Source organism: Mus pahari, chromosome 2, assembly GCF_900095145.1.
Source record: "Mus pahari chromosome 2, PAHARI_EIJ_v1.1, whole genome shotgun sequence".
Lineage (NCBI taxonomy): Eukaryota > Metazoa > Chordata > Mammalia > Rodentia > Muridae > Mus > Mus pahari.
In genome coordinates, this window is record NC_034591.1 from 51,746,430 (window position 1) to 51,773,357 (window position 26,928).

The 26,928-nt window shown below is 44.4% G+C and overlaps 1 protein-coding gene across 1 annotated transcript in view; it reads right to left on the reverse strand.

Moving 5' to 3' along the window:
* Positions 1-26,928, reverse strand: part of Plxna4 (plexin A4) — a 448,155-nt gene that overhangs the window by 140,522 nt on the left and 280,705 nt on the right. Inside the window, exon 4 of the mRNA XM_021188876.2 lies at positions 24,417-24,548. Within this exon, the coding sequence (XP_021044535.1) occupies positions 24,417-24,548 (132 nt within the window). The remainder of the gene's footprint in view (positions 1-24,416; positions 24,549-26,928) is intronic.

A 26,928-nucleotide genomic window follows, 5' to 3' on the forward strand; every position in this document is an offset into this window, starting at 1 on the left:
TCTCTAGCTGCATATGTAGCAGAAGATGGTCTAGTCAGCCATCACTGGGAAGAGAGGCCCCTTGGTCTTGCAAACTTTATATGACCCAGCACAAGGGAAGGCCTCGGCCAAGTAGTGGGAGTGGGTGAGTAGGGGAGCAGGGGCGGGGGGGGTGTATAGGGAACTTTTGGGATAGCATTTGAAATGTAAATAAAGAAAATAATAATAAAAAGCAAACAAACAAACAAAAACATTGGGTTGAATGAAAGAAGTCAGATATAAAAGGATTCAATTAGTCTGATTCCATGTACAAGAAAGCTACATTGGCATGAACTGTGACTATAGCTGACTTCACTTTAGCATGTCTAGATCACTAGATGCACCAGTTAAAACTGGTAATCACGTGAAAGTCATACTTTAACACACCTAGCGAAAGACCGGCTTGATCCATCAGATCTCTGCAAGACCAACACTGGTGTCCTGTCACCCTCAGCTCTCATTACTGTTGTTGTGGCTTCACAGATCATTTGTCTCCTGTGCTTGAGGTTCTAATGGCTTAGATGGTCACGGGAGATCAGTTCAGGTGACAAAGAAAGGAGGAAAAGGACTGCTCCTCTCTCATGACTCTTGACTACTGCTAACCTGGGTGGAGTAGATTAGAAAGGGTCATGAGCACCTGAGTCCAGCACAGCTCTAGAACGGCTGCAGTGATGTCCACAAGTTCTACCCTCCACATCAGCATGGGGTACCAATTCTTCTTCTTCTTTCCTTTCCCTGCCTAGCTATTTACTAGCATTTGCATATACCAAGTATAGCACTCCTCAGAACCTACCTTCACATTGGCTCTTCTCTCTCTATAAATTGTCTCCCTCACAGATAGTTTCTGATGAGCGCCCATGTCATCTCAACAGCCTTCTGGGCCATCTGGTTTACCTCTTCCTGTCTGTTATGCCAGTGTCTTTCTGTAACGGTTGTTTTTCTTTCTGGCACCTGCCAGAAAAAGATGATATTATAGTAGCTGAATCTCTACTATGTTCTTTGTACCTCATAGGTCTCCTCTTTCCCTGGATGAGCTCCCCTTTCTTCCAGTCCCATTCTCTCTTCCCCGTTCTTCATTTTTTAGTTTTCTTTAGGTCCCCTCTCCATCCCAGCACTCATTCCCAGGGGTTAAAAAATGAAGACAATAAGAGATGAGAATGTAGTGGTGGTAGACCACTTGTCTAGTGTATACAGGACTCAGAGTCTATCCTTTGCATAATAAAATTATTTAAAAGCAGGAGAAAGTGAAGGAGGAGGAGAAAAAAGGAGGAGGAGGAGGAGGAGGAGGAGGAGGAGGAGGAGCTGGTGGCTCCCAGCCTGTGCTTGCTGAGTGCTCAGGACACATGCTCAGAAGGGAGGCCTCTTACTCAGTTCTCTCTACACAGTTTATTCATGAACCAGACTTCAGCCAATAGGCAAGACTGCCCAAGAAACCCACAGGCTCTTAGCCCTCCCCATGACTGCCCTTTGCCCCACTCCAATCTAGTTAGCTATTATTATTATTTCTTCAGAGTGGCAGGTAGACCCATTTTCTATATATTTCAAGAAGGAAAAAGGATGGAGAAGAAAGAAAGACTGATTGTCAAGGAAAAGACATTTCTCCTCTGTCTGGTCAGTCAAGTGGATTTTCTGAGCTCATTTCTGCCCAGGCAATGGGGCTGCTGCTTCTGAAATGAGCCCCCTGCATTGGTTCTGGGTTTTTCTTTTATGACCAGTGGGTAATAGCATTTTCTGATTTATGAATTGGCATAGGGGGAGGTGCTGAACCCCAGATGGGCTCATCGAAGGAAAGCTGCCATATAAATACACCTGTCACAGAAAATTATTGTTTTCATCTTGATTTCTTTCTTTAAATTCCTTTTCTGTAGTGGTGGGATTTAAGAGCATTGAGTAGGAAGGAGATATCTGCCCTTTCTTATAAAGCAAAAATGTACAGACATTATATAGAAATAACATCTTGCTTTGAACACATTTATCAAATGGTTTGATTATTTGGAGCATCTTGGATCTGTGTAAAGTCCAAAACCATGGTTCTGGCCAGTAGAAACATGGAGGATTTTCATTTGATGAGTTTAACTCAGGGTCTATTTGGGATTGTCTTTTGCACTGCTTAAGAACCTATTTAATATGAGTCCTTCCCCCCCCCGCCCCCCCCCAGTGCTTAACATTCTTTAAATCTTCAGTTAAATGAACGAACCAAATGCTTATTTGAAATCTTCAAAGAACAAAACACTAAGCATATCTCACAACGGAGGTGGGTGGGTTGGGGATGTAAGGGCTGTAAGATAAATAGAAGACTCAGGCTGTGCTCTGGAGGAATATGTAGCTTAGGGAAGCCAGTGTGGAATTCCCTTGGGGAATATGACAGAGTGTCCTGGACAGATGATCAAAGCAGGAAGTCGGAAGGGAGGCCACATATCATGTGGTTGTGCAGAGGGTAGAGAAGTGCGTGCCAGCAGCATATGCTTTACCTGTTTAGGGTCTTTCTTTGGAATAAACACATAACCTCCCAGAGGATGGAGACCCTGTTACCGACTTCATTCTACTATTTATATATACCCCTAAGGCAGGAAAAGCCATATCGCATTATAGTAAAGACAGTTTGTATGTTAGACTTAGTCTAAATTATGCTACCCGGTTTCTGTGGTAAACAGAGCCACGTAGTATATGTGAAAGAATGGTGATGACCAAGCTGCAATGAAATTTCACTCACAGAAGCAGGCGTTTGATCAAATTTGTGCTGTCCCATGGCAGTGCCTCTAAGAGGTGAACTGTGCAGCACATACTGAATTGAGTTGAAAGGATACCACCAAATGACAGTGAATCTCACTTAAAAGAAAGATCAGACTTAATGCACCACCGAAATAAACACATGCAGAACCTGTTAGTAAGAGTTATTTTCTAGGCAGAAAGATTCCCATGGTACAGGTGCCATACAAGCTGTTGGGCAGACCCAAAGTAAGCAACAGGTCTCTTATGTGCAGTCCACATCCTGGAATCTCCTCTGGCATGCAACAGATTCAGATGACCCTCCACACCCTACCCTCCCACCCACCACCCACCAGTGGCACAAAGTCACAGGCACAGTTAAGAGAAAGGCTTTCTTCTCTCATGTCAAGTTTTAAAGAGTGATAACCGAGGAACTGGGAGGCAAGATTCTTGTAATAAAAGTGGTTGGGTGGGATAGGGGACATCTCTCTCTCTCTCTCTCTCTCTCTCTCTCTCTCTCTCGTATGTTTAATCAGGGATTTTCTGTTCATCCTCTAGTAGATTTCTTTTTCACAGTAGAATAAACTCAAAATTCCAGGGGTCAACTGAGGGCCTGCCACCAATCCATGCATGGCCAAAATTTCCTTTCAGTGACATCAGTCAATGCCAAGTAGTTAATAATGACCTGCCTCTTATCTAATGGCCTAAGGCATGGGACTTCAAGGAGGTAAAGGCTTTAGGAGAGACTTGAAGCTCTATGGGGGGTAGGGGTGGCAATGATTTGCAGGATCAACCTCTGCTGGCCACTGTTAAGGGCATAGCTCACTCATGTGCATGTCTTTAGAAAGGTAGTAATTAGTTTTTTCCTGTCCAGTGTACATGGTGAATGCAGCAGGATTTGGCATTTGGAGAACCATCAGATTCTGTCCCCCTCTTCCTGGATTGCCCCAGCTTTATGTATAGCTAAGAAATAACAAGACTGGAAGGCTGTTTGAGGGTGGCGGGGGCTCACCTCCCATAGAGACAAATGAGACTTTCAAGGAAAGGAGAGGAGACTGTAGAGTAAGTGTTTATCATTGCTGGGCTGACGTGTCCAGACCACACAGCATCGCTTCTAAACTGCAAATGGTAATTAAATGCACTAAATAGGAAGCTCCAAATAGAGGGCCCGAACGTGTCTTGTACATCTGTGGCTATCCCTAACATGGAGACCAGCACAGAATTGTGGGAACAAAGATTTCCAAGGCTGTACAGTATGGTGGGTTACAGCTTCCCAACTGGAGAATATTGGTGCACTGTGACAGGTTATAATTATACTTCCTTATTGATACTACTAGCCAGTGGAACAGCTGGGAAATGCCTTGAGTAGACTGCATTCATAGATATTGGTCCTCTGAGGTCCTGAGGGGACCTCCATTTCTTTACAGAGATGTACAAATTCACTTGTTTTCCACCTGGGCCTTCGTGTGGTAACAGCTTAGAAAGTATTGATCTGGTTCACGAATGAAAGGAGACTCAGAAGTCCTGAACAAAGACTTGAGTCCTGCTTGCCACTTGACTGATTGATTGCCCAATTCCTTATGGCCCTGCTCCATAGCTATCTATGAAAACATCCACAGAGGGTTGTTCAAATCCAATTGCTGAGATTAAGAAATCACCTAAATACAAATGAATGGGAAGAAAGAAAATGACCTTAGTGTGGCTTGAAAGGTGAGAACATTCAAAACCAAAAGCAATGGGATGTTAGCATGGGTGAGGCATCCTCTCTAGACGGTATCTTTCATTCCATCAGTGGCTCATGCAAGAGACATGTTTTGCATTGTAACATGGGACACATTACCATCTGCCTATAAGGTCCTCACTATGCTTGATAGACACCATTTTATTTTATTTCATTTAAAACAAAATTCTGGCCAGGACCCTTTAAATTGATTTCATGACCCACCAAATTGATTTCTTGACCTACTAATGTGTCATGACCAACAGTTTGGAAAAAACACTTTGCCTCCCTCCTCAGGGAGGGACTTGGAGAATGAACATGAAGGTAAAGATGAAGAGGATAGGGGTTGGAAGATGGAGATAAAAGAAGGATGGTGGGATAACAAGCTCTGAAACAAGGCAAAAATTGGGAAGAAAGAAATGAATAGGAAATGGGAGAGCTAGGGAGAAAGGGCAGCCCTGGCTTTATAGAGGTCTTAGGGTGATAGATGCCCTGTGTTGGCATGTGGGGCTGAGGAACTGTGGAAGACATGGGGAGCCAGCCTGGAGGAAGAGTAGGGTTGAAGCATGTCCAAATCTCATGCTGAGACCAGCAAGAGTAGGATTGCTCCCTCAATAACCCAGGCCTGCCCACCCCAACCCAGGCAGTCTACCATTGTCTCTTGGAGGAGGTATGTAGTCGGGCAACCAAGATGAACTCTGTTCTTATAAAGGTTATGTCCAGAAATATCTGAAATTCTTCCCTATGCATAAGAGGCATCCTCTGCACCCGGACACCAGCCAATAATGTAAACTCTTCCTGAAGACTCCTACCCACTATCCAAAGGTTTAAATAGCCTTTATTCTCCCAATTAAATGAGCTGTCTCTCTGAAGTCCGCCTCCCAAGAGAGTCAGTTCTCCTTGAGTTTACATGTTTCCTGAAGTCTCTAACCTCACAGACACATCCACCCCTTCACTCCCCTTCTCAGGATGCCCCCACTGTGACCACAGATGTCTCCCCTTTAAGGTTGGGAAGTGGGGATGGGGACATTGAGAGATCCCTGGTTGATAGACTCATGGCCACTGCCCTCTCATTTTGGGGATCGTTCTGGCCACACTCTTCCCATCAGTGTCAACACTGTATCTTGACATGTGTCTGCCAGCCTCATCAAGATCCTTCTTATTCTTGCAAGGGAGAATCTCCCATGTATTGCCCACAGCTATGGACTATACAGAAAGCTAGAGGGCACAGGGCACATAGTCGGAAAGAAGGGAGCTAACCACACTTTTCCCTTCGCTCTGATTCAAAGCAGGCTCTAGAAATTCCTGAGCAGTGGGTGAAGAGCAAAGCCTTGGTATATAGGGGATAGTGAAGAAGGCCAACGGGGATGTGAAAATTAGAGAAGAAGCTATCGATGAACCCGCATCCATGGTTGCAATGAGCAGAGGAAGCTCCCAGTGAGTGAAATTCTAAGGCATCACTGACTTGGGCACAGCCATGAGAAAGACTAAAGCCTTGGACCCATGAAGTACCAACAAAATTTTTCTGCATATGACACGGGCTCAGAATTGACAGAGTCTTCTTCCTCTGGTCCAAGTACAACTGTTTACCAACCACTGACCAGTGTGTTCAAGAACTGGCAACTGCAGGTTCCTCCTCCTGATGTTTGCTCATCATCATTGATGTTGGGTCCCTGATACTGCTCACCTTCAGGGACCCACCACTGAGACTAGAGAACCCCTTCGCCCGTGCTGTAGATGATAAACATACCGAGTTCCAGGCATGGCTCTGTCAGAATAGCACAGCCCACTTGGCTCTATGATCATTCTCATGTGAAGAGCCTAGGCTTAAATATATATTTAAATATTTGTGATTTATATATGCGTCTAGATTTTTAAACACACATGCACCAACATGAAAACAGAAGGGAGACTACTTGGAGAGAAGAAGGGGGCCAGCATGACAAGACAAAGTAAAATGGAGGGTGATGGCAGTCGACATGAGCAAGATGCCTGCTACGCATGCGTGAAATGCCATGAGAAAGCCCAGCTTTGGGGCTGGAGACAGCTCAGTGCATAAGAGCATTTGCCATAAACACATGGGGGCCTGAATTCAGACTTTAGCACCTAAGTTAAAAGCCAGGAATCACCGTGTGCGTACTTGTAACCCCAGTGCCACGGGACAGGAAGATGGCTGGAATTCTCTGACTCTTGGCCTAGCTCCAAGTACAGTGAAAAATCCCCCTCTAAGTTATAGGTGATAGGACATGTCTTAGTTGGGTTTTTATTACTGAGATGAAGTACCATGACCAAGACTTTGGAGAGGAAAGGATTTATTTGGCTTACACTTCCACAGCACTGTTCATCCCTGAAGGAAGTCACAACAGGAACGCAAGCAGGGCAGGATCCTGGAGGCAGGAGCGGATGCAGAGGCCATGGAGGGGTGCTGCTTTCTGGCTTCCCTTGGCTTGCTTATCCTGATTTCTTATAGAACCCAGGACTGCCAGCCCAGGGATGGCTCCACCCACAATGGGTTTCACCCTCCCCCATCGATCATTAACTAAAAAAATGCCTTACAGCTGGAGGCAATGAAGACATTTTTTTCTCCACTTCCTTCCTGATGACTCTAGCTTGTGTCAAGCTGACATAAAACCAAACCAGAAGGGAGAAGAACATCTCGTGTCCGTCTCTGGCCTCCATGCATGTACATACAGGCATATACACCTGTACTCATATGTGTGCACACACAATACACACATATATCACACATGCATGCATAAACACTCGCTCCACACAAAAGAAAAACATTATCTTGTACACTTAATCATTTAAAATCCAATATGAAAGTAAAGACACAAGATAAGACAATGACAGTCCTGGGCACAAACCAAAGGGGTAGGACCCTTGCATGGCATCTGCCAGTGCCAGGATTCTATCCCTGGTGTCACCACCACTGAAGGAAATTCTTATTAATACTAGTAGAAATGTTGTTTTAGCATTCTTTTTTTTTTTTTTTTAATTTGGCATCTAATAATGATAGAGAAACCCAACTCTGGGCTTCAATATCTTTTAGTAGTTTTTATCACCGGCTACCACATGGGGAAGGGCACCCCACAGAGAAACAGAAACGTGGGCATGGCTGGCTAAGCTGACAAACCCAAGGTAATTAATTATTGTTTCAGGCCCGTGAACCAATTACAGGAAAGATTGGTGTTGGAGGTTGGCTACTAGATTTCCATTTCCCTGGTGTCAGCCAGCTTTCCTAGGACTCATAGGACAGCGCTGAGTTCTTACACATATCTTAGTAAGTGAGCCGAGTACTCTGAAGTTTTGCATCTGGAAGACTTTTAAGCAGCTAGAAGGGTTTGTGACTATGTTTTCAAAGTTCTTAGGTATAAATTTTTCAAGTGGCACACTCATTATCTGCACCAAGTCATACAGGGATAAAACATATTCCAAACAGTCTTCCCCCACCGGGGTCTTTCCACCCCACCCTCTCCATCTTCAAGGACCGGCTTCCCTACTCACTATTACTATATTACCTTATATTGAAGGGTAAGATGAAATGCTTATTTTTTTCAAAGTTATCAGCAAAGTGGCATTTTCTGACAGCTGCTTGTCAGAACTGAAAAGGTCAATGAACAAGGAACATTTTGGTTCTTTTAAAAGAAAACTGCTTAATTAAGTTTCCCAAAGTAGCACGTATCTGTGTTATATTAAATAAATAAATAAATAAATAAATAAATAAATAAATAAATAAATCAAGGTCCCTTCCAGAAGACTGCAAAACATCATAAAATGTTGTGTAAAGGATTGTGTTTATGATGTTGATCATGTCTGTCACAAATAAACTACAAATCCACTGTAATATGTAACAGGATCATCCAGAAAGGATGGCGCTGTTCTTCTCCCCAACCCTGGTACTTTGCTCTTGGTCAATGGCTGCTATAGGCTGAGCAAGCGTGAGCGATATCGGCCCAGCAGTGGGGGCGGAACAAGCACCAGTTGTGTGTGAAATACAAATAAGGTCACACTTCTTGCTTTAAATAGAAATTTTAAAAAGTAATAACAATTCCTGAAAACAGGGGCCAGGGGAGGGTTTGGAGGGAGGAGAGAGAAATGGTGTAATTATATTATAGTCTGGAAAATAGAAATAAGGAAGTAGAAGTGGTAAGCTTCTCCGCCCTTCCAACATTAGATTGTTTTTTCAGTGTCTTTAAGGATTAAAATGCAACCTTGGAGTACTATGACAGAGGTAAGGGATGGCTTAGGGACAGGGAAGCGGGAGTGGGCGGGTTAATGAGCAGGGGGAGAGGGGGTGGGATAGGGGTTTTCAGAGGGGACATGAGGAAAGGGGATAAAATTTGAAACGTAAATAAAGAAAATATCTAATAAATAAAAGAAAAAAAAGAGTACTGGTTGCTCTTCCAGAGGACAAGGATTCCCAGTCTCCATACAATGGTTCACAACCATCTGTAACCAGAGGATCTGATGCCCTCTCAGGCCTCTCTGGGCACCAGGCACACACATAGCATATGGGCATACACTTAACAGAACACAGATATGCATAAAGGAATAATATCAATAGATGCAAAATAATATGTTTTAAAAGATCAGAAAATGTGAATCTAGATGTTTTAGAGGTTGGTCTCTGATATTTTTGGAAGAAAATAATATATAAACAAATACCTCCAGATCATTGTGAATTTTAGGATCCTGGATGGTCTGTGTTTTGATGTGAACTGTTGGATGCTGTGCACATTTGATGATCAACAATGCTCCCTAACGTAAAAACGATCTGAGAAGATGCAACTCCCTGACAGAGCTGTGCCACTAATGTCGAGCATAGGTTGGAGACAGAATTGCAACAGTTTCAGTTAAATGAATAAATTTTAGAAAGGGAGGCTGAGTGATAGATTGAAGTTGAAGGTTGAGCTCAGAGCCAAAGGGAGCTTAGGATGCAGAGACCTGTGAGATTCTGAAAGCCTGATCGGCCCAGATGTTAGTTAGCAGGAAGGAAAGTCTCTGCCCAGCTGCATGGGGGAGGGCCTTGAGGACCTGCTGAAAAGGAGTTTTATTCCCTGAGATCACCAGTGCTGTGATCTGAGAGTCAGCTTTCGTCCAGAGTCAAAAGAGTGTAAGGTGTGAGCAGGGTCAAGGTCAGAGCCAGAGAAAGCAGACAGAGAGACAAGGGAGAGGAGATGGCAGGAGCTGAGAGAAGAGAATTGAGTCTTCCCTACCAAGGCTCCATCAGTGCACCCTCAGCTCTCGGGGCTCCTGGCTAATTGAGTGCTGAGGCCAGATAGATTTGAGTGACATCGCCTCCCACATGGTCAGCATAGCTTGCAGATTCATAATACCATCCTATTAAACATTCAAGGAATGCTTCTGTGGAGTTATCTCCTCCACTCAGATTTCCCTGGATGCATCCGATCAAAGAAACTTTCTTTTCCGCTCCTTAGCTCCAAGAAGTGAACTCTGGGAAATGCCGGATTGACAGCCGCTGAACCCCGTACCCAGGCAGGACAGGTGGAGCAAGCTCGCTTACACATGTAGAGGCCTTTGCTGCCAGAGACCCTGCATTTTAACCAGGACTAGGTAGCCCCAGGTCTTAGGAACAGGGGAGTAGAGGTTAGGAAGGCGACCTTGCACACAAGTGGTAAACCGAGTCACAAGCTTGTATATCTCGGGGAAGTGAGGTTGGCACTATATACCCAATAGGATGCCTGAAGAGTCCTTGGTGCCACTGACTCAGGCTGTAAGGCAGTTACTTGTCTGTTTTCTATTATTCGTGGCACTCAAAACCACCAGGGCTAGAATAAATTCAAATGCTATGGGGATGTCCTTATAGGTGATGGAAGGAAAACAGTTTGGATGAATTTTTGCAGTATAATCTGGACAGTCTTATTATAGCCATTACCAACCGACTGAAAGCTGAGATTGATTGATCCCTCACGGGCCAGGGATCTCAGAAATGTAGGCATATTTTTAATATAAATTACTTACTGTAACCACCCAGTCAATGGGTACATGCATAGCCTCATTTTGCTGGTGAGAAGCCATGACTATTCGAAGGTCAAATAACCTGCTAAAGGTTAAGTGGAAAAAACAGGACCAGGCAGCAGAAATGGTATTTCCCGCTCTGACCCACCTCTAGGCTCAGTATGGGATTGGATGCACCAGTGTAGCCCATGCTACTTCCATTCTTCCACTGTGTCTGTTCTGCTCAACTTTCCTTAAACAAATATCCAGTTCATCCCACCTTCCACCACTAGCTACTCCCCGGAAACCACCACCTCCAATACTCTTGCACTACTTAAATGCACTTCATGAAGTCACATGAGATACAGTTCTGCCATCTGCAATTTGCCCATTTATTCTTATACTTCATTTGGTAAAGTAACATGACAACATTAAAGCTGTGTAGTCATCTTGAACAATGGCATCCATTAATAGGCACCTATTTGCTCTTGAAAATATCTCAAATATTCAAACTGAGCAGACAATGTATTTAAGTACCTAAGATTTCTGATTTTTTTTCCTAGAGACCTCCAGGGCCAGTTGATCAGAATTTATGGAATTTCACTACTTCTGGTCAATGAGGATAGGGAGAGAAAGGCTTGGGAATGTGTACTAGCTTTCCAAACATGGGGCTGTAGGTAAGGAAGTGAGTCACCTAGAATCCTCCGCACACCTAAGAGACCCAGGCCCATCTCAAGAGCTTCAGTCTCTAGACCAGCTTCCTTGTAACAGGGAAGATAATGTATCCTGCTGATGACTGTCACTTCTTTTTCTGTTCTGGTTTTGATACATCATATGCTCCCTCCCAAAGCTCATGTTTTGGTAGCTTGGTCTCCAGTGCAGCAGTGTTTAAATGTGTGGCCTCTCAGCAGTGACTAGACCATGAGGAATATGATCTCATAGAGTCATAGAATAGGCAAGAGAAAGATAGCAGAAATGTTAGCTGGAAGTGAAAGGTCATAGAAGCAAGCATTTCCTCCTCCTCCTCCTCCTCCTCCTCCTCCTCCTCTTCTCCTTCTTCAGATTTATTTACTTACTATGTAGCCTTCTGCACCAGATGTGATTATAGATGGTTATAAGTCACCAAGTGGTTGCTGGGAATTGAACTCAGGACCTCGGGAAGAACAGCCAGTGATCTTAACCCCTGAGCTATCTCTCCAGCTCAGGAGCTGGCATTCTTTTTTTGTTTTGTTTTGTTTTTGTTTTTTGAGACAGGGTTTCTCTGTGTAGCCCTGGCTGTCCTGGAACTCACTCTGTAGACCAGGCTGGCCTCGAACTCAGAAATCTGCCTGTCTCTGCCTCCTAAGTGCTCCTAGCCATCCTAGCTAGGAGCTGGCATTCTTAATGGATATTTCTTATCCCTGTTTCCTCTTTGGTGACCACCCCTCCTTACCAACTACCATGAAGTAAGCCTCTTTGCTTTACTCTCTGTTCCCTGCTATTGTGTTCTGCATAGACATGGTCCAAAAGAAACTATGAATGGAAACCAGTAGTATTGTGAGTCAAAATGTATTTTTCCCACCTTAAGTTGATTTTTGCAGATGTTTTGTCACAGCAGCAGAAAGCTCACTAACACTCAAGCACAAACTCACAGACAATCTGGGTAATCACACCAGAACAGAGGGTGAGCCAGTAGATAATCAGCCCAAGGCCCCAAGTACTCACATGGTGGTCCTCTCTTGCAATGTTTTACACAGCATTTCAGCTGGTTATCTTTAAGAATGGCACTTCAAGTGAACCAAAGTATTGGGATGCCGACACCAAATTAAGAGAAGGAGTGACTGTCAGGGCAATTGCCAGAGACAGATGCTTAATGGAGCTCAGGAGTGGAGAGAGAGCTGTCAACACTTGTCCTAGTCACCAGTCTTGATGGCTAATCTGGATTGTCAACTTGATGGCATCTGGAACCTGATAAGAGACATGTCTCTGAGTATATCTTCCAGGGTATTTCCAGAAAGGATTAACTGAAGGGAAGGGACCCTTCCCAAGGGTGGATAGTACCTTCTGATCATTTATGAGGAGGTATGAGGAACACAGTGGTTTTTCTCGACTGCTTGTCTTAGCTTCTTGCTGGTGAACATATCTATCTCCATTGCTGCTGTGGCTGTTACTCTCCTTCACAGACATCTGACTTCAGCCTCTTTGGTCTTCATTATGAACTGAAGATCAGCAACTTTCTATGAAACTTCTGAACCCCCCTCACCAGACTGGAACTGCTGAGGGAGAGGACTGAACCCTGACCTTATTCTTAGCATCTCCATGAGGCAGGTGGCCATTGGTTTACTTAGCCTCTATCACGTAAGTCAGTTTAGCCATTCTCTTTTATGTAAATATACATGCACATGCTATACTTCTGTACAGAACCTGCCTATCGTATAAACATTTATAATTCCCATCTCATCTGTTCTCACATTCCTCCCTTGTCTGCCAGTGCTCTTCCTTTATATGGCATCTCGTTCCCAGACAGAGGGAAGGGGAACAGGCCATTTTCCCATCTATCCTAAATGTCCTAGAAGGTGGGGCACCAGAAACTCCTTTCAACTGTGGTTACAGCTATGAATCGGCAGTGCTTCCCACAAGCCCGTGTTTTAAATACCTGTTTCCCCAGCTGGTGGTGCTTTTGGAAGGACTTGGAAACCAGGGCGTGGGGCTTGGCTGAAGAATGAGGCCACCGAGGTAAGTCCTTGGGAAGATACACCATCCTCTCTACTTCCCACCACCCAGTTTCCTGGTTCTCCGGAAAGTGAGTAGCTCTCCTCTTCCAATATGGCTGCTGGGCATGATGCCATGTCTGAGCACAGGGAACTAAACGAACCTAGACTGAGCTCTGTGAAATCAAAACACACCTCCTCTAAGTCATTTCTGTCATGTATTGGGCCACAGAGATGAAAACTAACTAATATAGTTCCTCAGTCTTAGATGAAGTTTATCTAAGAATCCAATGAGGCTGGACTCAGATGTATTAAAATGCTTTCTCTAGAGTGGGAAGGAAAAATGAAAAGAATACCCACAAACCTCTATTCGGGCGACATGGCCTTGTCTAATCAGAACAGGAGACCAAGACTTCATATGCTAGAAGGTACTGCTCCGCAACATGAAGAAGGACTATACCTTGAGATTTCCCAAGGGATTTTGAAGGAAGCAGGGCACTTGGGTTGTGGTTGGTATCTGGAATTGAACCAGACTTTAGCCTCAGGTAGAAGTCTGTTCATGTGTCCTGGATCCCAACAATACAGTTTCTGATAGTAATGACAATAATGACTAGGATGGACAGAGTAGTAGCTCAGCCATTAAAGGCTAAGGCTTGCAACCAAAACATCAAGAACCCAGATTATAAGTAACTTGAACGATTTGCTCTGACAACAGAGTCCATGGACCTAGGTGGAAAGCCAATTTCATAGTCTATTCATGAACCCCCAAGGACTCCAGCTCATCCACACTTCTGCCTTCTGACTGCCTCTTTGAATAGTCCAGGAGTCATCATCTACTATAAAAGATGCGACTAAAGTCATCATATTTAGATGCTAGAGATTTTTCTGCTACATGACTGGCTATTTAGAAGCACATCTGTTTGGAAAGTATGGGGGGGGAGGGATTCTTCCCTTCCTGTCCCTGAGAGGATAAAGGTGGCTTTGCCTTGGATTCTGTATATGTCAAGAGACCACGGATGTTGCAAAAGGGCTCTAGTATGAAATGCGCCAGGCTAGAATCAACAGAGACCAAATTAAGAGGCCTTCTTACCCTGGAAGAAGGGGTGGATCTTAATCTACCCACTCTCACCAAACCCTCTTGCTTTACCATCCCTAGGGACTCCTCTTACCTTCTAAGCTATGTTCTGAAAATACCATGCATAGCTTCCCTGCTGAAAAAAAACAAAAAATATGGACAGTATTGCTTACTACTGCAAAGAACTTACTTCATGAGAAGGAACCGGAGAAGAATCTACCATAGGAGCCAAGTCTGTCTTTCAACCTGGCTCTAGCTTCAGTTTATTGTATGGCCCTGGAGATGCTGCCCACTAATCCTGGGTGGGAAGCAGGCAGGAGGAGGGTATTTGATCAGAGAAGTCTTTGGGGATGCTCCCATTTCAAGGGCTAGGGCACAAAGGAAAAACCAGGATGTCAGCACAGAGGACAGTTGGAAATTGGGGAAGAAAGCTGCCTCTCCTCCTGCTCCCTGAGGCTCAGAAATTGTAAAATGGAGACATAATTCACTGATTGAGAAGCAAGGGGGAAGAGAGAAGGTTTCAGCAATGACACACTGGAGCCTTTGGGATCCATTACAGACCAATGGAAAGGCTCTGTCCTACGTGAGCCTGGGTGAATTGCTGCAACAGCTTTTCTCTTTGTGAATGCCTGAGGTGGCTCAACTCCATGTCACTCACTTTGCAGCCTACATTTCAAGTTCACACTCCCAGGAGCTATCAGACACAGCCCAGTCTGGGTGCCAGGAGCAAATGTCCAAACCAGCTTGTCACAGTGTCAGGCATCCAGACAAACCAGAACTGACAACTTGGGTCCTCCATAGGAATGAAAAGGACGATGGAGCGATAGTGGCAGCATCACTGTCAAACACTCCTCAGGTGAGAGCATCCTGGAGACCCAGTGCTGATAGAGTGGGGACCATTTCTGCAGAAGCCTAGCACCTCCAACAAAACAAAACAAAGCAAAGCAAAGCAAAACAAAACAAATCAAAACAAAACACCTATGTCCACTCTCCACAATAGCATTTTCCACTAAATTAGTATCCAAGATTGTCACACTTAATATCAGCTTCAAGACTGTGACAGCTCATATTAACTATGCTTAGAATATGACCAGGGAAACTGAGGCACAAAATAAAATGACCATGCATTGTGAGATGGGAGGTACTTGACAGAAACACCATAGACTTTGGAGTCCTGAGCCTCGAGTTTTGTAGACCTTTTTTAAAAAAATGTATTTTATTTGGTGTATGGGTATTTTGTCTACATGAATGTCTGTATACCACATGTGCTTAGTGTCTGTGAAGCCCAGATGCGGGCACAGGATCCCCTGGGACTGGAATTATATGTGGTTACGCTCCTTCATGTGGATTCTGGCAATGAACCCAAGACCTCTGCAAGAACAGCTGTTGGTCTTGAATTCTGAGTCATCTCTCCAGACCCACCGTCCTTTCTTGAACTACAATCCCACTTTCTCCTTGAACCATGCTTTCCTTAGAAATTGTCAGTGTGACAAAATCACAATAAGAAGATGCTCCCTCACCATTTCCCTCCGACAAAACTGCTTAACCATCTCTCTGTCTAAAACTTCAAGCAAAGAACCTTAAAGCAAACAAACAAACAAACAAAGAAAACCCCACAAAACAGAGAAGGGGAAAAGAGCTGCCCGTCTTTATGCTGGATGCCGCCTATTCTCTGCCATCCTTTTCTGAATACTCAGGTCATAGCCTTTGCTCCTGCTGGAGCTATGAGTCTGCATCCTTGCTTTGTCTCCTTCTTCTGAAGGTCTGATCACCTGCTAAGCTCCTCTGTGAGGTAGCAATTGTGGTCACTGCCTCTTGGCTGTCAGCTGTGCTTCTTGACAGAAGCAAGACTATTTGTCTATCTCTTCAAGGTTATAACCCAGATGCACTAACCAGTGTTTAGCACAGAGTGGGTACTTTGCATGAGCAATGGGTGACATGTGACAGAGCGAAGTGGCCTTAGAGGCTTGCTTATTGGACCATGTTGAAGGGGTCAGTCAGGGATGCCCCTCCTGCATCTTGCTGTCTGGGGTAGCTTCATTTTCCAGCCCCCAAGTAGTCAGGAGTGAGGACAGGCCTAGGAGTATCCCCAGATACCTGGATGCCTCCCACTGTCGACAGAAGCCAGTAAAATAAAGGACACCATGAAAGATGGTGATGGCTCAGATACAGAATGCAGAGCTCTAAAGAGCAGGGATATGGATTGGGGCCCCTTGGACCTCACATAAGGAAGTGCTGTGGTATGGGATGGTAGAAAAGGTAAGAGTGGCAGAGAAATCTACCCGTTCTCTGGGGTCTCTAAAGTAGAGCTTGCCATGATTGGAAGACAGTTTTCTCCACCTACTGGGGTCAACCCCAAACCCCAGGGTGCCTGACTCAGTCACCTCATCTCCTCCATGATCTGCCTTGCTGACATTTCCTCTCAAGTCCCTCCTGTCATCTCGACAAGATGTTGACAACAACATCTTGTTGCTGTTTGTAAAATCACACAGTAGTTTCCTAGTGTATAGACATTCCCTCCACGTCTGTGGAGATTCACATATAAACCACATGTTCACACATGTTCACACAACAAGGATGAGACTGGCAGAGAGAGAGAGAGAGAGAGAGAGAGAGAGAGANAGAGACAGAGACAGAGACAGAGACAGACAGAGAGAGACAGAGAGAGAGACAGAGAGAGAGACAGAGAGAGAGGGGGAACAAGGGAAGAAGTATGTGTGTGGACATGTATGTCTGTGCACTTACATATATGAACACATGCAAATGAGCGATAAAAGGGGGAAATGAGAGAGTCATACACGACACAGAAAGAGTTAAGTGTGCTATGGCAAAGGACAATGACAACTGGCAGTGTGCATTCATTCACCCCAAGGAAAAGTCTCCATGGAGAGCAGTGATGGCTGAGTGAGAGACAGGAGCCCACAGTGAGAAAACAGATACAAAGTCCTGGCTACTGATGACACAGCTTGCAAATAATCAAACAAAGCACCCACTTGTGCTCACTGTAGTCCAGCTATCAGATGTCAAGATAAGCACTCTGTAGATGTACCTCATTTAATCCTCACTGCAAGTGTAGATTGACCCCACTTCTTATATTCCTACTGTAAAGACAGCAGATGAGTTCCTGTGTGACCCCTCTCCACAATGGCCTCATCACCGCACACTTCTCTCTCGCTGCAACCCTACTATGTTCTAGGAACCTCAGAGTTTGTGGTCTTTCCCAGTGCCTGTGTGTCTCCTACCCCAACAGTCATCTTCTGCCACCTCATTTTATTTGCTCAGAAGGTCCATCCCCAGGAACAGTTTCTTTCAAAGAGCATCTGTCCCTCTCTGAGACATGGCTTTATTCCCAAGTCAGCCTGTTTTTCTCAGTGCTCACTAGTACCTGTCATAGTGATTTGTTCTGGTCCTGCTTTATATTCAAATGCTAAATTCTATACCTTAAGATCTGGGTGCCTCAAGATTAGAGATTTCCCACAAATACCAGCCTTTGTTGTACAAACCTTGCTGCCCAATTTAAAACTATTGGTTGAATAAAAATAGCTACAGCCAATTACTGAGGAGAATAGAGTTACTGGGCTGGCAGTCACAGGTAGGGACCATGAGGAGAAAGAGGAGAGAGAAAAGGAACATGAAGGATGAAGAGGACTTGGAGAAGAGGAGGTCTACATTAGATGTGATGGACCAGAAGCACATGCCTGAACAAAATGTGCACCCAGGACAGACTGACAGACTGACAGAGCAGAAATTACCTGGGAAGACACAAAGAGCAAGTATTTGGGGAGGACATCTGGGGAAGTAGTCAACCCAGTATAGCTGACAGAAAAATAGATTAGGGGTAACCCCCCAGTAATTGCACAAAGCTAAATAAATAAATAATAGTCTTAAGTCTCATTCATTTGGAAGCTAGACAGGGTTAGGTATAATTCAATTAATTTACACACTCCTTCAGTTTTCCAGAAAGTATGATACCTAGAGAAGATGATCTTGGTACCTGGATCCACACAGAATTCCTAAGAGTTACACGGATGCTTGGCTCCCAGTAGATGCTCAGTAAGTAGTTGTTGGGGAATGCAATGAATAAGGGGTTGAGGGAGCTAGTAACTTGGTTGGAGTTACAGCCAGGAAATAGCAGACATGCATATGATACACAGGTGTCTTCAACACATACAGCCACCTGCCCACTTCATTCTCTACCTCTGCTGTCCTGAGATTTCCTCACCACCACCATCCCACCATCTCGTCTCACACCTAGAGCTAGCCCATGGTGAGAGGTCATCTAGAATCCAAGCAGAACTTCAAACTGCAGCACAAAGATTCTCTGCATCTACCCAGTCTATAGGTCCACTCGGTACCACAATGACGAAATGCACAGACTCTTTCCCTGGTTGCCAAGCTCTCCTTCCTCTAGTGTTGAATATAATATATTGTAGATGGGACGGAGGCAGCAGAGGTCAGCATCACAAAAGGAGCCTGGGGATGGGCATGGATGAGTCCAAGGCAGACCTTATTGCAGTGGCCTCTTACTACATGCCCAAGTGGGAATTTCCTCAGGCCCGGCGGTGACATCACAGAGCTGGTGAGGAGCTCACAGAATACTTTCTGGGTCTTACCCCAAGCCAGTGCCTAATATTTCATCTAAATCTTGAGTACCCAGGGCCTCCAGAGAAGGGTTGTGCCTTATATTTAGGCCTATGACTCTGCCCTTGGGAGCAACCCCACAGGAACTTAGAGGAATTTTTAGGGCCTTTACTCTAGGAAAAGCATTCTCCTAGTTCCAAACACAAGAGAGACAAAGTCTTCCCATGCCAAGGCACGGAGAAGAAAAATAAGCCAACAGGGAATGTTCAGGCGGTTAGGCAGTGGAAGGAACAAGAATGTCAGGAAAGAGCCATAATGCTGGTGTTGGGTGGTGGATCATCTCTAGATAGGTAATCAGCAGCACAAGAAGGAGGCATGCATAGATGACCAACAGGGCATGAGAAGATGGCCAAGGTCCTTCATCTGGAAGGAACTGCCCAAGTTTAGCGATAGATACAGTGGAGGCTGACACAAGGGAGTTAGAGGAGAGAATCACAGGATGACTTTGAGCAGGGCCCAAGTCTAGAACTTGGGTTTTATGTCAAGAGGAAGAAAAAAGCACCAGTGGTTGAAGAAGTTAGCTAGCTTGCTCGCAGATGCCAGACTCTCTCTTCTCTCTCCACTGATCACCAGGCTGCCTCCTTCGCTCTTGCACCAGACACAGCATTAGAATCAAAATTTCCATTAGGCAACTGTCCTGCAGCAATCCTGAGAGCTTCAAAAGAACGGAAGAGACTCTGTCTTGGAAAATGTGGTGGGTCATGGCTGGCATTCTCCACTACCAGCTCCCTCTGACACAGGTTCTCCTCCAGCTCTGTCTCACACACGTTCTTGACCCTGAAGTGGGCTATAATTCAGATTGCCATTGCCCTAGGTGTAAGAGTGAGTCTGCCTATCTAATGAGGTTGGAAAATGTAGACCCTGGGGTGGTTTGTGGTCAGCTTTCAGGGTCCAGTGATGGGAACAAGTCAGAGTAACATAATTGAAACAAGAGGCTCAAGGCCATAGAATCCAGGAGGAGCTCAACTTGTTTATTTCCTTATCCATTTAACACATATGTACTGCATTCTCATCTGTCTGATATTATTCTAGAAAGCTATGATATATAAGTGAACTAAAAAGATAAAACATAATAACATTTCGGTTCTCATGCTGCATACATTCAAAATTAATGCTTCTGTCTGAGCCTCTCACCCTATGGCCAAGGGGAAACTTTCTCAGGCTTTCTCAAGAGGTTGACAAATGCACGAGCTTATGTACCCCTGTCATACATGAACTTAAATGATGAAATGCCAACATTTTTATTCTCCTGGTGCTTACATTCTAAAGGAGAAAGACATGCAAGTAAACACTGTGCATGACATGCATAAGAAGAGACTAAGTATCCTAGATCGAAATAGATAAAGATGGGGAGTTTGTAGTTGGATCTCTTGGAGAGCAGGTTGGAATTGTCTGAGGATCTCAGGGGAACCTCTTGGAAGCAAAAACTTGGAAGAGAGTCAGCCTTGGGATTCCATGACTGGAGGCAACTGCAGGCATGAGGATCATCAGAGAAAAGACCCAAAGGTAGGAGCATGCCTGGCATAGCAAAGGACTGTCATCAGGGGCATTTCTTTGTCTGGAACACTTATTTGCCCTGCCTTGATTCTGCAGAGTTGGTCTGAGAGAAGAGTGAGATAGAGGGTGATAAGGTTAGATAATTCTAGAATATAGAGCATAAAAAGCATCACTAGGCATGGTGGGTGTGATGGTTAGCTTTAATTGCCAACTTAACAAAATCTAGGCTGACCTGGGGAAAGATTTTCAATCAGGGTCTGTTTACAGTATATTGACCTATGGGCATGTCCATGGAGGGATAATCTTGACTGCCTTAAGTGACATGGGTAGACCCAGCACACTGTGGGGAGAACCATTCTCTAGTCAAAAGGTCCTAAACTATGTAAGCATGCAGAAATTGAGATCTTGGCAAGAAATCAAGCAAGCATGTATTTAGTTTTATATCTCTGGTCTAGACTGTTGCTAGATATGACTAGCAACTTGAAGTTCCTGCCACTGTGACATTCCCACGTGATGGACTAGAAGATAGGATTATAAATCAAACAACTCCCTTTTCCCCTAAGTGGCTTTCAGTCTAGGTGCTTTATTACAGCAACAGGGATAAAACTGGAAGAGTGGCACATCTGAGCATAGCAAATTCAAGTTTAAGGTGGGATACCAATACTCGTAAAAGACAAGCAAACAAACAAAAAAACAACCTTCAGACATGAATAAAAGGAATACACAGGCTTTCTGGGTCATCGTCAGTGCTGGTAAAATGACATGTTTTAACTTAATCTTTAAGAGATTGGGTTATTTGCCTTGAAAAGTTTGGGAAAATAATGGTGGTCACAGAAAGAATAAAGAATGTCTATTGAAAATATCAGTCTTGATCCAGAGTGGTTGCAACGATAAGGGAAATTATCATATTTTATAAATATCTTAAAGAATCAATAATTTTTCTGATATGTCGGATCTAGAGTCATGGGTTGAAAGAGAAGTTAAAGATGTCTATAAAGTTTTTAGCTTAGATAACTTGGTTGTTATTAAGATAGAGATTACTGCAAATGAGGAATGCTATGGGGGGAAGCTGAGAAATGTGGTCTTGGGCATGTTAAGTTGAAAGTGTATGGAATGTACCTATATGACAATATCTGTGAGGTGAGGTAAGTAGCTATATTAGACAGGCTGATTAGAGAGCATCAGATGAGATGTGAGGCCCTGAGACTGCATACCATCATTAAATAATAATATAACACTAAAAGAAAAAAGGAAAGAGGAGAAGGGACCAGGTAGAGTAGTGATCAAGAAGCACCTGGAAGAGGGAACCCAATAGAGGGACTGCCTCCATTAGATTGACCTGTGGTTGTATCTGTGAGGTTTTTGTTGATGATGTTGATGTTAATGATTGGTGTATATGGATCTAGCCTACGGTGGGCAGTGCCATCCATCATCAGGAGGTTCTGTGATGGCTAAGAAAACCAGCTGAGCAAACCCTAGAGAGCAAATCAGTAAGCAGCATTCCTCCAGTATCTCTGCCTCACTTCATACCTTGAACTTCCGCCTTGGCTTCCACCAATGGTGGAATGTGACCTGTAAACTGAGAGGAACCTTTTCCTCCTCAAAGTCTTTTTTGCTCAGTGTTTTATCACATTCGAAGAGAAAGAAAATCAGAAGACGGAACTCAAACCAAGGGTCTAGGGCCACCAGTCAGACAGGGCAGGTCTGCTTTGAAATCCAGGGATTAACCTCATGGCTAAGCTTGCTATATATGTCATGGTGCTTTTTGTTTGGTGCTCTGACTGTTATATAGTAGGGAATGCTGATCTTTTATGGACTCCAAAACTTACTTGATACTACATTTAGCAAATAGAAGTGTAAGGGTTAATGCGCAGCATTACAGTTTGTGTGTGAAATGCCTCCCACAGGCTCATGTGTTTCAACACTTGGCCCTCAGATGGTGGCGCTGGTGTGAGAGGTTCTGTGCTCTTTGGAACATGGGGCCAATCTAGTGGAAAAAAATGACCGGGAGAAGGTCTTGTATAACCTAACCCCACATCTAGCCTGTGTTCTGTTTTTCTTGTTTGATACCCCAATATAAATAAGCCACTCCAAGCTCCAATTTCAATGAACTGAACTACTCTAGTCTTCTTTACCGTGATGGACTATATCCCTTGAACCATGAGTTAATAAAATCTCCTTTAAGCTATTCCTGTCAGGGATATGGTCATATTAGTTACTAGTAACTAATTCACTCAGATGTTGTGGTGCCAAGGCCTGTGCCCTTAACTAATGTTAAAAGAAAAGAATCCAGGAACCCACTGGACACCAGTGCTGACATAGGCAATGAGACCTCTGGCTTTCATGTTCTGTCCCTGTAAAGGGCAATTCCAAAATGGATGGGCAACTAGCCTTCTCACTCCTGTCTTCCTTTCCTGTCTGATACGCCATAATCTAGTTCCCAGCATGCCTCCTTACCAAGCCAGAGTGGGGAGAGAGCATACTAGAGAAAACAGGAGCATATTGAGAACAAAGGGACAAGTAAGTCTTCAGCTGGGTTCTTCAAAGGCAGAGGGATGCTCACACTCAGAGTTGCCAGAGAGGACTGATCACTCACACTAGGCATTTAGCTGTCACATCTTTTAAACTCCTTTCATGTTTAAAGTGCTAGAAATTCCAGGCAAGGCATGTTGAAATGTTCGATGTCGTAATTCATGTTGGGCTTCCTTAAAAATTTCAATCCATCTAAGATAGCCATTCTTTTCCCCCATCTCCTATGGCCATAGAGTTAAGCAAAGAGCAAAGAATGGGGAATCACATTAAGAAAAGAAAAAAATGCAGACAGGAAGATGGATTCATCACCAGCTGTTCATTCCATGTCAGTTGTATCCAACCCCAGAGCAAAACATTTCACCATCCTCAAGTCATGGTACACTCCAATGGACACCACAATGAATCCCTGTATTGCTGAAGCTGGCAGATCCAGAGACCCACACTGAGAGAAGATGTCATCAAGCTCCTATGGAGGGCGGGGCTGCTGTGGGCTACCAGGGCATAATACACAAGTCCTGTGGGTGGCATAATGTGGAATTCATATCCCTCACTCTGTGGAGTTGGGACCGGCAGAACAATCTAGACTCTGTCAGCAAGGTCCTCCAGAGAGTTCAGGCACAGAAATGAAGATGAATAAAAGAGAGAGCTGTCCCTCATGGCTACTGCCTCTGTCACTCAGTGCCAAGGCATCTATATTCATGAGCTAGATGGACAGCTTCCAATATGAACCCCTAGAAACAATAGGGCAGAGGTGCTGCATTGCTTAGTCACACGTGGGGGTTCCGTGATATGCTGTTGAATGTAACACTCTGGGCAATGAGTTAGAGGACTATGGGAAACACCTTAATTATATGGAATTGCCCAGGGGAATATTCATTTGCTTGGTAAAAATGGGTTACTTGTCTGCACTGAGGACCCCTGAATCACTTACTCAGCACGTGACTAAGCTCCAGAACCAAACCTAACATTACTAAGTCCTTCAGTCTTCACCAGCAACCATCCCCTTGTGCTCGCTGTTCACAGACTGGCTTTCATATAATCTTCTAGAGGTTCCATAAATTTGGAGGTAGACAAGAAGGCTCGAAGCACATGATGCATCGTCTCGTTTCACGGCACTGACTGCTTTTCAAACCTTCATCCACCTGGCTCTTCTGTGATACTCACCGAGGTTTTTTACTACACCAAGTCTTTGCCATCACACAAACCTCTTTAGACAAGGAATGTGACTTTTGATCAGTGGTTATCCTTTGCATGGGGAAATCTGACCAAGAACTTGGGATTCTATCCTTGAGTATTTCTTCAAAGTAGGAAATGTTGGCTTTGAGCCTATCCACATCATCATTTTGAAGCCAGTGGAATTTGTACTAGATATGTGGATATTTTCATATTTCAAATGTTCCATTCCTGTTACAACATACACAGCCCCGGTCCCCAGGCAGTATAAGTGAAGGGAAACACACTGAGCCAAATAAATCAAATCGCCTTTCTGCAGCTGGCTCCTGTAGGTTTCTATGGAGCCACGGGCTAGTATTTAGTTGCAAGACAAATGTCGAGCAGAGCTCAACAGCCTTACCTGCCTTTCTGACATGATGTAGAGTTGCTCGTGGTCCTTGGAAAAGGCCATGTCCCGGAGGACTGGTCCTGAGTCCACCACCTGCGCAGTCTCATATTGGAGGGCATTTCCCTTGGGCCCATCAACCCGGATCTGCAGAGAAAAGAAAGGGGAAAGGCGAGGTCAATGTATCAGTTCCTTTTCTGTTGCTATGATAAAAATAGCCAAGCCTGCTTATGTAAGAAACAGCTTATCTGAGCTTATGGTCCCAGAGGGATAAGAATCTATGACAGCAAGCATGGCAGCAAGTGGTAGACATGGTGGCAGGAGTGGGAAGCCGAGGACTCACACCTCGAACCACAAACTTGAAGCAGAGAAGACAAACTAGCAGTGGTTGAAGTATTTCACTCTCAAAGGCCAGGTGCCACGACATGCTTCCTCCAACAGAGCCACACTCCCCAAGGTTCCCCAAATAATACAACCAAATGAGGATCACACATTCAAATGCCTGAGACCATGAGGGACATCTTATCCAACCTACTACAATGAGTTTAGAGTTCGTATTGCTCACAGCCCATCTTCAGCCTAGAGACACTCCCAACAGCCAAGAGAAGCTGAGAGCTCTGTCTCTGCAGAGCTTAGAGTCCAAAACCAAAGACATAAGTGTCAGAAGCCTGCTGTGGTCTACTAATGGAAGTTCACAGAGACAGGAGGGGAGTGACCAATCCGAGCTTTGTAAAGAGTCTGGTTTTCTGTACCCTAGGATCAGTTCACTGAGGCTGTGCTGGCCTTTAGAGGTGAGTATGAGACTGGTATCTTGATGAAGGGTCTAGGTTGAGTAACTGAGGCAGCTTCAGATCAGAGGATGAACCCACATAAGAAGGACAATAAGAAGGGCTCACATTTATTAGCAGAAATGTTTTTGATATATGGATGTGGGCTTAGTCACTGAAAATTCTACCAAGATATCACTGCTCTGTTTTGGGAGAGGAGTCAATCCCAGAAGCTTCACTTCCCTGATCTCCTTTGGTTCCTAGAAGCCAGCAGCTTACGCTTCAGGGTTTAGAATAGCTGATCAGTCCTGAAACAGCTTGGGAGGTTCTATTCATGGCTCAACTGAAGGAAATCACAAAAAGTGTGCCTCAGATATGAGCCATCTTCAACCTTTCAAGGATACTTAGATGATTATCTAATGATAATCCCTGGGCCACCCCCAACTCCTTCCTAGAAATATTTAGACAATCTGGAAATCACCAGAAGAGATGTCCCACCCACCCACACCATCACTGAAAATAAACCTAGAAAAGATTTGGACTTCCCAACTATACACAATGCTCATCTGGCCTCTGGCCCAAGTCTCTAGAGCCATCTGAAATTTAAGTGCACAGATCCAGCAGGCGCACTGCCCTATGTGAATGGTACCATCTCTGCACGTTGGGACAAGTGCTCCTGAGGATGCAGCTGGGTGAGAGCTATGGGATCAGATGACTTGATGATATACTGCTAACAGATGGTTTCACACGGCATCTCTGGGGAAATGTTAGTGATTTCAATAACAAAACTAAAGAACACATTGCATTCTGAGTGTGTCCATTATGTAACCTTCTTAATTTTTACCTGATAATTTTCAGCCTCTTAAGAGATCAAGGAGAATAAAAGAGTCATTCAGAAGAACTAAATGATAGAAAGGGACAACACAACTGGTGACAATACTGCATCAGATCGTTTCTGCTGAGTTTCCTGAACTTGGATGCTAGCTGATTTTGTGGTTGTGTGTTTGATCGTTTGACCACTATTTATTTTTTCAAATGAACAAATAAATGAAGGCTTCTCTTTGCTGATTTCCCATTATGCTCATGAAAACAAATAACAGGAAAGCCAGCAGAGGCTCTGCAGTGCAAACACCTCAATGTCCTACAGCCCCATTTTTTTCACCCACTGCTGAGCACCCAGTATGAAACAGAAATTCATGCAAAACCAGTCTGGCAATGGAGTGATGGTTGTGGCCAATGGCCCAACCAGGCTTCATCTCCAGCAGGAAGGATCCACAGAATGGGAGCAGAGAGTGATGCTGAGCATCCTGGATGACCTCTGACTCTCTTGGGCTTCTGAAAGGCACAGGCTCCCATAGGGAAAGCTGGTGGTACTAAGCTCCATCCCATGCCCTTGATTTGATTCCCATTAGAAATTAGATTTAGTGCCTTTGCAGCATTCCTTATTACCTACCTCTAACTCCTTGCTCCTTAGGATAGAGTGACATGCTAGATGTGATAGACTTCATATGAAAGAAGATCCTGTAGATACCAATGGGGCAAACTTTCCTAGGCCTGACCTTTTTTATTTCCTACTCTCCCTATTCTGCTGGAGTGGGAGTGCAACTGGGAATGTATCTCTTCTTCTCCCCTCCTCTACCCCAATCCAGACCACAGCTTCATATACTACAAAAAGAAACGGACTCGCGTACCTACTTCCTGAGAGAACCAGACACAAGATATAAGCAATAGTTTATTATAGACTTGGCTGTTGGATATAA